This window comes from Barbus barbus (genome assembly GCF_936440315.1).
Source record: "Barbus barbus genome assembly, chromosome: 4".
In the NCBI taxonomy this organism is placed as follows: domain Eukaryota; kingdom Metazoa; phylum Chordata; class Actinopteri; order Cypriniformes; family Cyprinidae; genus Barbus; species Barbus barbus.
Window position 1 is genome coordinate 25,495,708 of NC_136732.1, and position 14,889 is coordinate 25,510,596.

General features: G+C 38.2%; 1 protein-coding gene across 1 annotated transcript; it reads right to left on the reverse strand.

Moving 5' to 3' along the window:
* Positions 1-1,103: 1,103 nt before the first annotated feature.
* Positions 1,104-14,463, reverse strand: LOC306860395 (mitochondrial dicarboxylate carrier-like). The gene is made up of 11 exons (XM_079402069.1): positions 14,017-14,463; positions 12,562-12,681; positions 12,324-12,438; positions 6,347-6,395; positions 4,610-4,651; positions 4,489-4,532; positions 4,076-4,146; positions 3,863-3,955; positions 3,478-3,555; positions 2,778-2,834; positions 1,104-2,687 (listed from the first exon to the last, which is right to left on the reverse strand). The coding sequence occupies exons 1-11, from the start codon at positions 14,104-14,106 to the stop codon at positions 2,580-2,582; spliced, it is 867 nt and encodes a 288-aa protein (XP_079258195.1). The 5' UTR covers positions 14,107-14,463; the 3' UTR covers positions 1,104-2,579.
* Between the last annotated feature and the right edge of the window lie 426 nt (positions 14,464-14,889).

Consider the following 14,889-nt stretch of genomic DNA (forward strand, 5'->3'; position numbering starts at 1 on the left):
GCTGCAGCGCCGATCAAAGTCGGACAAATGTTCTAACCAGAATGCATTGCTTTTGTCAGGCGGCAGCCGATCTTTGCGAACAAGCCTAGTGGAAAGGCGGCTTTTGATCAATTACATCCGACACGTTTTTTCACTGACGCCCCCAATTCAGAAACTCGAGGCATAAAGAAAATTTCGAATTTCCCACTTGTAATAACGACTTTGTGGTGGCGTTCATGTGCATTCAGCTCGTAAATACGATGTGTCAGACATGACTTGAACAAACCACTACTGCACTCTTGCGAGGAGGTTAAAGAGGTTAGGAGAGAACTATTTTTAATACAAGCTCCTAAAAATGGTAATTATAGGCAGGGTATGATTTGCCTTTAGAGATAGGAGGTATTTCTCTGACGCTGCTTTTGATATGACCATTGAAAATATAATAAAAAGTGAGATTGGAACATCGTGTGAGTAAACGAATGTTTAAATATAAGGTAAAATGTGTATGTAAGGGTTAGGTAGTGGTACAGGTAGCAAATACAGCAAATATAATTAGCTTAACAAAAATGAGGCCCCACCAGATTGGAATGGAGATTAGCCCGTCTTTCACGGTATCTCATACATCTCTCACAGCATCTCTCTCATTACATGATCTCGGCGTTCCACAGTTGCCTCAAATGCCGAAACAGAGAAAGATCCACCAGAAGGCGCTCTAAAGGGAAGCGATAGAATTCCCATACTTTGGCAAAGATCTGGGATTGGAAAATGCAAACATTAGCAGGGCTCTTGGGTCATGTCACCACATAGGATAGGAGCACATGCTTTACAGTCAGTGAAGTAGTGAGGGTTTATCTTGACTGCTGTTTGGAAAGAGGCCAGTCGTGAATGTATTTGTATGGCCCATAGTTTCAAAAAAATTCTCTATTGTTCTTTTCAGTGAGACAATATTGTGTAAACCACTGATGTCTTGGTCTTTTCAGAATAATTATTTCAGTTAAGCTATACAAGCCACAATTGTTTTAATTGAATTATTGCAGAAAATAAGCTCTGTGGCCAACAAACGTTTATGATTCTTGCACGTTTTGTCCATCATGAAAATCTTCACAAATGAATACAACTTTTATGAAATTTGAAGCCCAAATACTCTTTTATGAAACATACAGGATTTTGTTAACGTTTTTTTTATGTTGTACAATGAAACATGAAAATGTCTTAAACTTGTGTAAACCACAGACCTTATTTCAGATGATTAACTAAAAACACATTCAGAAAAACCATTGGCTTCAAGACGATGAAACCAAAAGTGCCAAAATGCTAATCTAGATTCTGAGGAAAGTGTGCTGCTGTGACCTGGTTCTGGATGGGTCGGGTGATGGCTTGGAGGATAAAAAAGAGAGGAAATATTGATTTTATATGCAATATCTATCAGAAACCAATTATTATTTCCTTATATCCAAATGAGATTTTATTTCAGAGTACAGTTTGACTCCTTTAAATCACCCACTTCCAAACATCTTCACATTAACCTTATATCATAAGTAAAGAATGAATACAGATATGAATGCTGATTACTGTAATTATGTCCTCATGTCTCAGTGGCATAGATATTTTATATGCTGACACTTTCCCACCCCATGAAAGCGTGAGTTTACGCTCACACCATTGAGTTAGTAACGATGCAGCACTGTCACCTGTAGGACATTACATGTATTACATTATTCAGTGTAATGACAGTAATGACACCAGTAGGTTTTTATGGTTTAAGATGGGTTCTCATTAAATAAACAATTAATCAATAGAACACACACAAAAGGTCGTACAATATAAATAATGTGGTTGTGAACTTATCTTTTCTGTCAATTCCAGTTTGAGATCATTTCAGGTAAATTAAAAAAGACGCTTTTTTTTTTTAAATTATCACAAAGAAAACATGCCAAGGTCTATATCACACATTCAACAGAACATAAATGACAAATTGAGTAGGCCTATATATGGCAAATATTATCACATGCAGGCAACTTTAATGTTAATATTAATGGCACTGCAAAATGAATATTAGTAAAAAAGAGACAGCTAAAGAAAGGTTCTACTGGTGTCAACAGTACTTTTCTCCTCCTGAATCAGGTTCCTTGGCCAGTGCTTCCCTGGAACTACAGCCCATTGCTCTACATCTTATTGTGTAGAGCAACAAGCTCTGTATTGTCTTTTGAGACACTGCAGGAGTAATATACATTTTGGAGCTGTTTACACCTGGTATTAACATTCATCTTGGTTCATTTAGTCACAAGTGGTCACCCACAAGAAAAGGTTGAGAACACTGTTGCTTCCAAATAAGCTTCGAATTTTAATCTCACCATATATGTGACATTTTGGCGCATATTCATTTATGAACTGAACTTCAAAACTGCATATTTCAGTATGACTGACAGGTGAGTAGGTGGTTCTTCGTGGTTTGAATTGTGTTTCTGTCCACCTTATGTGGTTTCAGTGATTCGATCACAGAATGTTTTGGACCCCATTTACACCTGATTTTATTACTGTCTACTTGTGAAGGGATCACCTGAAACTGATGTTAATACCAGGAGCTTTTAGGTCAGAGTTCATGTAGAAGTGACGACTCTAATGCCAAAGTACAATCGGAGCTGCTCCAGAAAGATGAAAGTAAGTACAGTGTGAGGAATCAGACGGATTCCAGCTGGGACAAGGCCCTGCGGAGACAAAACACATATTTACTACCAGAGTTTAACACACCCTCAGAATGTATAACACTCTTTATTGGCATAAAAAATAGTTTTCACCTTGTAGAAAGCTTTAGGTCCAAGTTTTCCAGTATCAGACAGGCAATGAATCACCCCCTACCACAGAAATGATCTAGTGTCACAACTGAATATACACTATCCTTCAAATATTTTATTTATTTTTTGAGATATTTAGATTTTTTTTATGTTTTTGAAAGAAGTCTCTTATGCTCACCAAGTCTTTATTTATTTGATCAAAATACAGTAAAAACAATTATACTGTAAAATATTGTTAAAATTTTTAATTACTGTTTTCCATTTTAATATATTATGAAATGTAATGTTTTACTATGATGCAAAGCTGTATTTTCAGCATCATTACTCCAGTCTTCAGTGTCACATGATCCTTCAGAAATATTCTAATATGCTGATTTGCTGCTCAAGATACATTTCTTATTATAACCAATGCAGACAAGAGTTGTGCTGCTTAATATAACTGTCGAAATATGCATTTGTTTTCAGGATTCTTTGATGAATATAAATTTCAGCAAAAAATCTTTTCTAAATTATATGAATCTTTTGTAACTTAATAAATGTCTTTACTGTCACTTTTGATAAAATATGTTCTTGCAGAATCAAAGCATATTTAAAAAAATCTAACTTTTGAACAATAATGTATGGCTAATTAAAAAAATTCAAGATGCAATGTAAGATGTAATAAAAAATATTTAAAAATGGACGAATCCAAGCAGAATCTTACCCTGTATTCCCCCTTTGAATTCATCAGTCTGGTTTTCACCACATCCATAGGCTGACAGAGAACAGTTGCACAACCTCCCTGTGAAGAAAACATTAATATGTTACTAAGTGAGCTAAGCTGAACTACTAAGTGGAATCATCAACAACACTTTTTTAATTTTTAAAAAGACATGCCAAAAAAGGAATGGCCTTAAATCCACAGTAGCAAAAACAGCTTGTTTAGGGAGAGAGAAGGTGTAAATGGTCATGTAAGTTAAAATCAAACTACTAAATTACTACTTGACCAATATTATAAGTGGACCTTAGGGAAAAATAAAATAAAAACATAACCTTAAAAGAAGTAAAGGTTAGTTTATAATGCATTTCTGAGGAGGAGGGCAACTCACCGCAATGAAGCTAGCAACAAAGTGAGTGAAAATGTTATCAGTCATCAAACCAGTTCCAAGAACCAGCTGCTTGGCCTGGTCATAACAGGACAGCTAGAAGAACCACAGAAAGACTATTGAGGAACTGAGCCTATCCTGGTCGTAGGAAAATGACAGCCCATTCAACGACTGTCTAAAAGTGTGGCTATAAAAACTAAACAGTTTTTCCTTTACCTGCCCCACAGTGACCATGGCCCCTCTACTAGCTGCCATTGAGGCTCCAGAGAACAGCTTCCTTATTCCCTCTGTGAGAAAAAAAATAGCAGGTCTTAAGGCAGGAGATCTTACAAACAGAGCTCTATGAATAATTCAAATAACCCCAACCCTTGTCTGTTCTCTCTTTCCTGATGGATGAGTAAGTAGCACAGGCCCATATTCTGTCATTACACATTTCCAGATTGCTGTAGGAAGTTTTAAATCTGTGACTTTAAGTGCAGACATCGGCATGCATACCTCCTCAGCAACAATGCTGCAATTTATTCTATACTATATTCTGTGACATCTTTTCAGACAGTTCATCTGATTTCTTATAGTCCTAAGCCAAAATGTGTCTAATTTTTTTTGTAAACAGATTTTCTTATTCTCACCTTCTTTCCAGACGCGTAACAATCCATCAAGAGCATGTGCATAGCTGCAAAACACCATATGTTGTTATGACAGATTATTTTGTTTAAGTTTGGTGTGTACTTCATATTTTTTGAGACTCACTTTCTTCTTAAATCAGGTGGCAACTTCACATCATTCTGCATTCTGTTATACAACACAGGGTAGAGGAAAAGGCACAAAATTTACTTGAACCAGTTTCAGGGTGTTGTTCAGGTAAAGAGGGAGTTAAAGCATGGATATAATTGCAAAGTAAATGTATTAAATGAAAAACAAAATCAAAACACCCTGCAACTCAGGAGCACAGGATAAACGGAGGAGCAAAGCAAACCCTGGCCGAGCCAATGAAAGAAATGACCACGGCAGAGGAAAAGACCACAGTGGGGCTGGAGACCCCAATGGAGGAGTTGGCTGGACAACGGACCATGGTGGAGCCAGTGGATTGGAAGACTGAGGAGGTGCAAGAGGAGGTAAAAACCTAAGTGGAGCCAGTGATTGGTGGACCAGGGCAACGTCACAGGCTTGGAGAACCAAGGTGGAGCCAAAGAGATGGACCCCAGTGAAGCAAGGGAAGGCAACAGACCAAGTTGGAGACTGAGAGATGAGAAGTCTGGTGGATTCAGAGGGATGACAAACCATTGTGAAGCCAAGGCCGAAGCGGAATCATGGCCTCAGAGGGCTAAGGGGAAACCAGAGGGTTGAACGTTGCAAGTTGGGTGGACCTGGGTTTCCATGAGACCGTGGCTGCACCAGTAGAGCTGCAGGGCTGAGAAGGATTCTGGCAGAATATCTAGAGGCAGAGCTAGGGCACTGGATGGGAGGAGTGAAGGAGGATGAGTTTTGGGCCTAAGAGTGGGAATTACTTCCAGGACACTTAAGGTCAATAAGAGCTGGCTCTAGGACGGACTGGGCAGCTGGCGCTGGCTCAAGGTTGAACAGGGTGGTGGGACAGACAGCTCCTTGGATTGGGGGTCTGTTGCAGGCTAAAGCACCACCTTGGGGCTCATGGTGGGCATGTGCATTGGCTCGGGGCCCGTGACTGGTGTGATGAGGGGCTTGGATGGCTCAGGAAGGAAATCCAGGGCTCGTGAGGACACAAAGAGGGTGAGATCCTTCTCCACCTCACCCACTGTGAAGGGGGATTTATTGTTCTGGAGCACCTCACAGAGTGCCCCTTAAGGACCATCCCCAGGAAGATGAGATCTTGTGTATTTAGTCCGGCGTGGAAAAATTTGGGATTCATCTGGGTAATGTACCATGTGAGCCAGGTCTTAAAACTCTAAAACTCTAAAATTCTTGAGGGACCAATCCCCTGGATGAGGAGGAGAATTCGTACTGCTATTAGATCCATTTTAAGGGTTTGTTCATTTGAAGCATATATCTATTTGCAAAGCAGGAAATTTAACAAACAAAAACAATAACCACTCCGGAACTTGGGAGCACAAAACAAACTGAGGAGAAAAGCCAACATTATAGTGATGAGAACAGTGCCAAGAGCTGAACCAAACAGTAATTTATGCATGGGCTAAATAAGACAGAAAACAAGGAACAGGTGGGACTGATCAATTAACAAACCAATAACCATATGAACCAATTAAACTGACACTAAACACAGGCACTCTCAGAAATAAAGGTACAAATGCTGTCACTGGTGTGGTACCTTGGTGTGTAACATATTAAAAAGTACAAAAGTGTACCTGGTGGAAAGGTACTGACAACTTTTGTACCTCTATTTCTGAGAGTGGTGATACCCAAACAGATCTACAGTTGCTTAACCATAAAAACACTCACAACTCTGCTGCTGTTTTATGAGACTCTCTTGTGTAAATCAGTGTCACTCACCTGACATTAACCATGTCCGCTGGTGTCCCAATAAACCCACCAGTAAGACCTACAGATTGAGAAATGAAAGGAACAAGTTTTTCTTTCTTCTGTTTTGTTGTATAAAAACAGAGCCACTTAAACATTTTGCCATCTCATTTTGTGTTTTATAGAAAGAAATTATAACACATGATAAAAAATTACGTGTATGAATAAATGATGACATAATTTTAAAATAAATACTAATAATACTTAAAAGTAATACTTAATACTTAAAATACTAGGCCTACGTTGAGGAGGGAACTGATCCTGGAATTTCTCTACAATTTAAGAATATTTAGTCATATCAAATGTATATTAGAAATAGCTAGGAATCGGGTGCTTGGATGATTTATAAAAAAAAAAGAAATACTAGTTTGTCTAATCGTTTGGTCAAACCCTTCTGAGCGATTTATCTAAACAAACAAAAAAGTATATGATTCTTAAAATTCATGTGGCCATACATGTATTGTGTACTTGGGTTTTAATAAATAAATATATATATATATATATATATATATATATATATATCTCTTCTGATTTAAGACAGAACTAGGGTCAGATGCACTATTCCCTAAATAGCCTACTTAAGATGTGGTGACCAAATATAACACTATAATGAATTTATAATTTTTCTGATAACATCACTACACTATATTATATGGGTTTGATGCATTTGCATACAGTGTCATTACCTATAACTGTCATATAACTGTATATTCACTGTTTTATAGGACAGTGCCATTGAATGTGTTGCTAATATGAAGTGAGTTTTCATGAAAAGAAAATCTAACTAAAATCAGAACTGAAAACAAAAATTGGATTTAAAAAAATAAATAAAAAAACTCCCAATAAATGTCCAAACAGCGAATCTATCAGAGCATTTAGTGTGTTATGATATCATCGTTTACAACTATTTTTGCATTTGATGTTGTTTGATAGGAAATGTTGCTCATTGCCAACAACTGAGAATTTATTGCAATGATTTTAAATTCAGTTGAGATATCTGACATAATACGACATAACATTGACCTTTTATATGAAGCCTTTAGAGCCATGGGCTGTTTTTAGATAAATCGAGGGGTTTGACCAACCATAGTTGGACAGAGGTTATTTATATGTACAAATCATCCAAGCACCTCATTTCTAGCCATTTCAAAAATACATTTGATTAACATTGCTAAATATTATTAAACTGGAAAGAAATTAAAGATCCTTCTTTGATTGTCAAAATATTTCACAGAAAAGAACAAAATACAAACATAAAAGATATAAAGTAAAACAAAGTAGCCTACAATAACCAGTGTGTTAAAACAAACATGCAACAATAAAAAAAGTCAAGGAAAGGCCCTAATGAAGAAATCTGTTTCGAGATATTTTTTAAACGTGCATAATGATAACTTTTGACAACGTTTAATTCAGGTGCGAAAAGAATTAATCTTTATATATATATATATATTTCATCCCAAGTACACAATACATGTATGGCCACATGAACTTTAAGAATCATATACTTTTTTGTTTGTTTAGATAAATCACTCAGATGGGTTTGACCAAACAATTAGACAAACAAGGTTTTTTTTTTCCATTCAAGCACCCGATTCCTAGCCATTTCTAATATACATTTGATATGACTAAATATTATTAAATTGTAGAGAAATTCCAGGATCAGTTCCCTCTTCACGTGGGCCTAGTATTTTCATCGGGTCAGTCATAGAAAAATCTGATTGGTTGATAACTTTTGACGTTTAATCCAGGTGTGAAAAAAATGAATATCTAGCGCAAGAGCACGGAGAGATGTGTGAGTGCACAAGACAAAGTTTGAGCGTGCAAACGCACACTTGAGCAGGAGGAGAGACGTGTTTTAAGTGCGCGCACTCTCTCTGCACGAGATCAGGGCTGCGTTCAGCCCGAAGAAACGGTGCAAAACGTTTATTAAACGTAAACGGTGATGCGGTGAACACCCTGTTCTGATGATGCAAGAGTTGCAACTATGGCAGCTGAGAAGGCCATTCTTTGTGTTCTTTTTGAAGAATTTTCAGAGCCTGATAAAATCGGTATAAATACATTTTTAACACTGCAAAATACGCTCTATGTTACAGTCACTGCCCTTGCCGTCCAGAATAAAAGAGAACATCCCAATCGAGTGAAGGGATTTGTGGAAACTGTGGTTCCTAATTATTGTGATCCAACATTTGCCTCGCATTTCAGGATGAAAAGAAATTTCAGGTGAAGGATAATCCACGTCTTACCTCCGAGACTGTGTTATGATCTATATGACCTTATTATTTTTATTGTGAGTATAAGGCTTATCATTATTGCTGATCGCTGTTGTTGTGCTATGATATTATAATATTTACCATTATATAATCAGAGGAGCATAGAAAAGTTTATGAAAATGTCACTCCACAATACAATAGCAAAATACAGGTCCTTCTCAAAAAATTAGCATATTGTGATAAAGTTCATTATTTTCTGTAATGTACTGATAAACATTAGACTTTCATATATTTTAGATTCATTACAACACAACTGAAGTAGTTCAAGCCTTTTATTGTTTTAATATTGATGATTTTGGCATACAGCTCATGAAAACCCAAAATTTTCAAAATCTCAAAAAATTAGCATATCATGAAAAGGTTCTCTAAACGAGCTATTAACCTAATCATCTGAATCAACTAATTAACTCTAAACACCTGCAAAAGATTCCTGAGGCTTTTAAAAACTCCCAGCCTGGTTCATTACTCAAAACCGCAATCATGGGTAAGACTGCCGTCCTGACTGCTGTCCAGAAGGCCATCATTGACACCCTCAAGCAAGAGGGTAAGACACAGAAAGAAATTTCTGAACGAATAGGCTGTTCCCAGAGTGCTGTATCAAGGCACCTCAGTGGGAAGTCTGTGGGAAGGAAAAAGTGTGGCAGAAAACGCAGCACAACGAGAAGAGGTGACCGGACCCTGAGGAAGATTGTGGAGAAGGACCGATTCCAGACCTTGGGGGACCTGCGGAAGCAGTGGACTGAGTCTGGAGTAGAAACATCCAGAGCCACCGTGTACAGGCGTGTGCAGGAAATGGGCTACAGAGAAGCAGCACTGGACTGTTGCTCAGTGGTCCAAAGTACTTTTTTCGGATGAAAGCAAATTTTGCATGTCATTCGGAAATCAAGGTGCCAGAGTATGGAGGAAGACTGGGGAGAGGGAAATGCCAAAATGCCTGAAGTCCAGTGTCAAGTACCCACAGTCAGTGATGGTCTGGGGTGCCATGTCAGCTGCTGGTGTTGGTCCACTGTGTTTTATCAAGGGCAGGGTCAATGCAGCTAGCTATCAGGAGATTTTGGAGCACTTCATGCTTCCATCTGCTGAAAAGCTTTATGGAGATGAAGATTTCATTTTTCAGCATGACCTGGCACCTGCTCACAGTGCCAAAACCACTGGTAAATGGTTTACTGACCATGGTATTACTGTGCTCAATTGGCCTGCCAACTCTCCTGACCTGAACCCCATAGAGAATCTGTGGGATATTGTGAAGAGAAAGTTGAGAGACGCAAGACCCAACACTCTGGATGAGCTTAAGGCCGCTATCGAAGCATCCTGGGCCTCCATAACACCTCAGCAGTGCCACAGGCTGATTGCCTCCATGCCACGCCGCATTGAAGCAGTCATTTCTGCAAAAGGATTCCCGACCAAGTATTGAGTGCATAACCGAACATAATTATTTGAAGGTTGACTTTTTTTTGTATTAAAAACACTTTTCTTTTATTGGTCGGATGAAATATGCTAATTTTTTGAGATGGGAATTTTGGGTTTTCATGAGCTGTATGCCAAAATCATCAATATTAAAACAATAAAAGGCTTGAACTACTTCAGTTGTGTTGTAATGAATCTAAAATATATGAAAGTCTAATGTTTATCAGTACATTACAGAAAATAATGAACTTTATCACAATATGCTAATTGTTTGAGAAGGACCTGTATATAAATATGTATAGTATTTTTGTTACATTAATCAGTGTCTAGCATACCTTCCTGAGGAAAGGATATGGACCAGAAGACATTGCAATTCCTACATATTTAGACAGACTTAAAGAAGTTCCAGATCTATACTTGTGCTCTTATTATTTCAGTTATTTTGCCTTAATGTCAATAAACATGTGCAAACAATATACTTGCTCTTGTGAATTTATTTAGAGGTTAATTACATTTACTTACAAATTCATTATCATCATGTTGATATGTTATGTTACTATAAAACTCTTACGACAAACTTGTCTTCTAATATCTTCTTGTTGCGCATACCGAGCTTCAGCGGACACATATTAAATGACTTCACTTGGACCTATAGTGCGACCTGTCTCTTTAATACAGCGTGGTTTATATACACGTTGCTGCTGATTGGGCTGACATTTTTGACACACCCACCAAACAAGAGAAAACATATCTCAAACCCCGTTGTACACCGTTTCCAGGAAACATGTCATTCAACCCAGAAATCGGAGCAAAACGTTGGGCACCGGTGTGAGCCTGAACTTATATTAATATCTACAAAAATGCGCTCTCGACATTTGGCAGTAAAATAACGCCATACTGTTGCTCCCGGAGAAGAGGGCGGAGCTTCAAGAGCTCCAGCTCCACATTAGCAGTGCTAGCCTTTGCAAATAAACATTCCACTATTAATACAAGCCTGTTATCTTTACAAGTCAGTCATCTGATTATACTGTGCATAATAAAGTCGCGTTTATGAATTACACAGACGGGGAGCATGGCGGCATAAAAATAACAACATAGGTGGTCTCATGCTATTACAAACTTTATAAGTCCCACTTCTGATCATGAGCGCGACAACTTCAAGCGATCGACTCACATTGCTTTCATATGCAACTTTTAACTACCACATTCTTATTCACAATCATTCTGACAGCACTTGAAGGCAGCATCAGTGAAAACAGGCACAGACAATGATAGCTTAAGACAATAAGCCTTACAGAGTGCCAAGAAGCTCTTTCAGAAAAGCAATTTGGAAAACAAACGCGTGATACTTTATCTGGAGCTGACGTTCGCGCACGAAGAGTTGGTATTAATTCTTAAACATAGGGGATGTTGCCGATTTTTTCCAGGATATTTCCTTCGAAAATGAATTTTAACCACAGTGTCCTCGGCTCAGATGGGGGGAGATTATGGCGACTCCTATGTTCATTAGTGCATTCCAAAACACAACACTTGTAAAGCCTCTTTGGTGCTGACACTGTATATATATCTCCATTAATGGTGGACTGCAGCTTCTCACTCAGGGCTTTGTTTATGCTAATAGGGCAGAGAGCATCACAAATGGGCGGGACTTTTTCCCCTCGGTGACGTGCACAGAGGGAGAATCTGAAACAGCTTGTTTGGAGAGACTTTTTATGATTTATTGGTTTTATAAAAAAATTGGTGGATTTTTAACATTATAGGCTGGTTGTTTTCACACTGCGGCCACACAACTGTGTTCAAAAACCTTATAAAAGTGATTTTTGCATAATAGGTCCCCTTTAAGATGACTTAAAATTATTTAAAATGATTTTTTATAAAGAATTTTTTTTTCTAGCTATCTCAGTTTCTAAAATATTTTACTGAATATACAGAAATTGTGAGTAAAAATATATTTTAAAAAAATAATCATTCTGTAATTCACAAATTACTGGAAAAATCATGTAAATGATAGCGTGAGATACCAGGAGAATATTCTGGGGGTTTTTTATACTAATTTTAATTTGTTATTTTGATCCATGGATACTTCTAGTTAACTAGAACAAAAAAAAAAAAAAACTTTTGAAAATAAAATTGTGGACAGTGGGAGTCTGGAGTCAAAAAGTTTGACAATCACTAATTTAAAAGATACCAAACAGAGAGATCCATCTTCAGTTCATCATAAGGCAAATTAGCAGAGTTTCAGGATTATACAGCATTAGTTGTAATGTTTTTACCTCCAAAAGCAGCCAGCAAGATCTTCTGGTAGAAGGGCATGGGCCCCTGGTTTTGACTAGATATCTTGTCTCTCACAGTTTCATAAATGGCAAAGCGGGTCATTGAGTAAGTCATCTAGAAGAGTGAACATGGCACCACACTGTCAAAAGAATCTTTACCATTTAGGACGCCTTATTGTAAGACCTTAAAGTGAGCACAAAAGCATAAATAAGCCAAATCCTCTGCAGAGACACTAACCTGCCTGCAGAGTGAAGCACTGAGCCCATTGTAGAGCGCTAGCACCCCATCACTGCGCACCACCTGCATAGCCATGCCAGTCATCCTCATCTTCACCTCCTGCTGGGTTTGCAGATGAACCTGAAGGTGTAGTAATAATAATAATTAATAATAATTAATAATAATTTGTTACATTTATATAGCGCTTTTCTGGGTACTCAAAGCGCTTTACATGAAAGGGGGTTCTCTCCTCATCCACCACCAGTGTGCAGCATCCACCTGGATGATGCGACGGCAGCCATATTGCACCAGAACGCCCTCCACACACCAGCTTACTGGTGGAGAGGAGACAGAGTGATGAAGCCAATTAGTGTATGGGGATGATTAGGAGGCCATGATGGTCAGAGGCCAATAGGGAAATTTGGCCAGGATGCCGGGGTAACACCCTACTCTTTTTCGAAGGACATCCTGGGATTTTTAATGACCACAGAGAGTCAGGATTTAACGGTTTAACGTCTCATCTGACAGTATAGTGTCCCCGTCACTATATCGGAGCGTTAGGACCCACACAGACCGCAGGGTGAACACCCCCTGCTGGCCTCACCAACACCTCTTCCAGCAGCAACCTAGTTTTCTCAGGAGGCCTCCCTTCTGTATCTACTGTATTAAGATATACTGGAACTACTATACAATACTACACTACTCAAAATAAAGGTTCAAATTGGGTTTTTTGCAGTGATGCCATAGAATAACCATTTTTGGTTCCCCAAAGAACCTTGCAGTGAACAGTTCCCTAAAGGAGCCTTTTTTCTTAAAGTGTTAAGAACATTTGTATAGTCTAAAAATGATTCCATGGATATTAAAGGTTCTGCATGGAACCATGATAATAAAGAACCTTTTTCGTAGCTTAGTTAGATTTGTAAATATAATATAATTAAATAATTTAAGTTATCCTGAAGCTGAAGTGTGCTGAGCCCCCCATTGTACTACACCAAAACAGAACTAGAAGAATTATGATGCTCCTGTTCCATAAATATGTTTACATTTGCAGTATACTATAATACAAACGATACTATACCATACTATACTAATACTATTCTATACGATTTGCTACTACAGTGGTTCTCAACAAGGGGGCCAGAAGATGGCTCAAAATTATTTAAAATATGACAAAACAATAATTAAAACATAACATATTCACCCATCAATAACTGTCTTGAAAAACCTGCATATATGAGGTAGTCTCGTTTTAAAAGTGTCATTTCTAGACCTGGAAAAGTCCTGTAAAAAATAAATTAATTAAATAAATAAATTGTTGGGGGGCCTTGGACTAAAAAAAAGGTTGAACCTTTGCTAGCTATACTTTACTAGCCTGTACTATACTGTGCTATAATATACTTTAGTAAAACACATGTATAGCTGTTACACTTCAAAGGCTAATAAACTAAACCTGCCTGGTAGATTCCTCACACGTACCTTTATTAAGTCCAGTGGATGAGTGCAACATGCGGCAGCGCACGAGGCGATACCTCCGAAGTACCAGCGCGAAACGCGCGTCTCTGTCATGATTGAATCTCGGTTTATTCCGTGACGACACGATGAAGGAATAAAGTGGAATAACGCGACTCACACGCGACATTAACCGCTCGGTTCTGTGATAAAAGTCCCAGCGATAATCCTCTGTCTACACTGCAGTTGATTGACTTAGTCCTACCGGAAGACCTGCACTGTCAAATAGTTTCTTTCATCCGCTATACATGGGATTACAAACGCGCAGACAGGCTAGTACAGAAAGTCGCTCGTTTGTAAGCATAGTAATACATTTTATAGATAAGCCTATAGCGGGGAAACGCGTGGGTTGAGGAGTAGTGCGTCGCTCGGTATATTAGCGCGTCGTGCTGCCAACTCGGACCTTACAAGACCGAGCATCTGTCAGAAGAATGTATCATGTGCCAAGGCAGCATTGTTGCTTTAAGGGGACATGCAGTTGGCATAACTCACACAGCACGGGTTGTGTTCATTCTGAAATTCATTTCTTATTTACATTTTAATTGTTCAAAATGTAAGCTTCTGATGGCTTTTGAATGACTCAAAGAATTATTGAGCCGTTATATTGTCTGTCAGTTCTTGAAACCTATGAAATATCGTTTCGCTTTTGCACTGAGACAGTTTCACAAGGATCTCCTCAAGCGTGCTTTCAGTGAGAAGTGTGTACGTGACGCACATAAATAGAATCAAGAAATGTTTGACCTCCGTAGGGTTTGTCAAAGGCTGTGCTTCAATAAAGTCCACCTTGTGGTCGCTTCTAGACTTATAATTTTTATGAGACCTATTCAGTTTGTTTTCAAA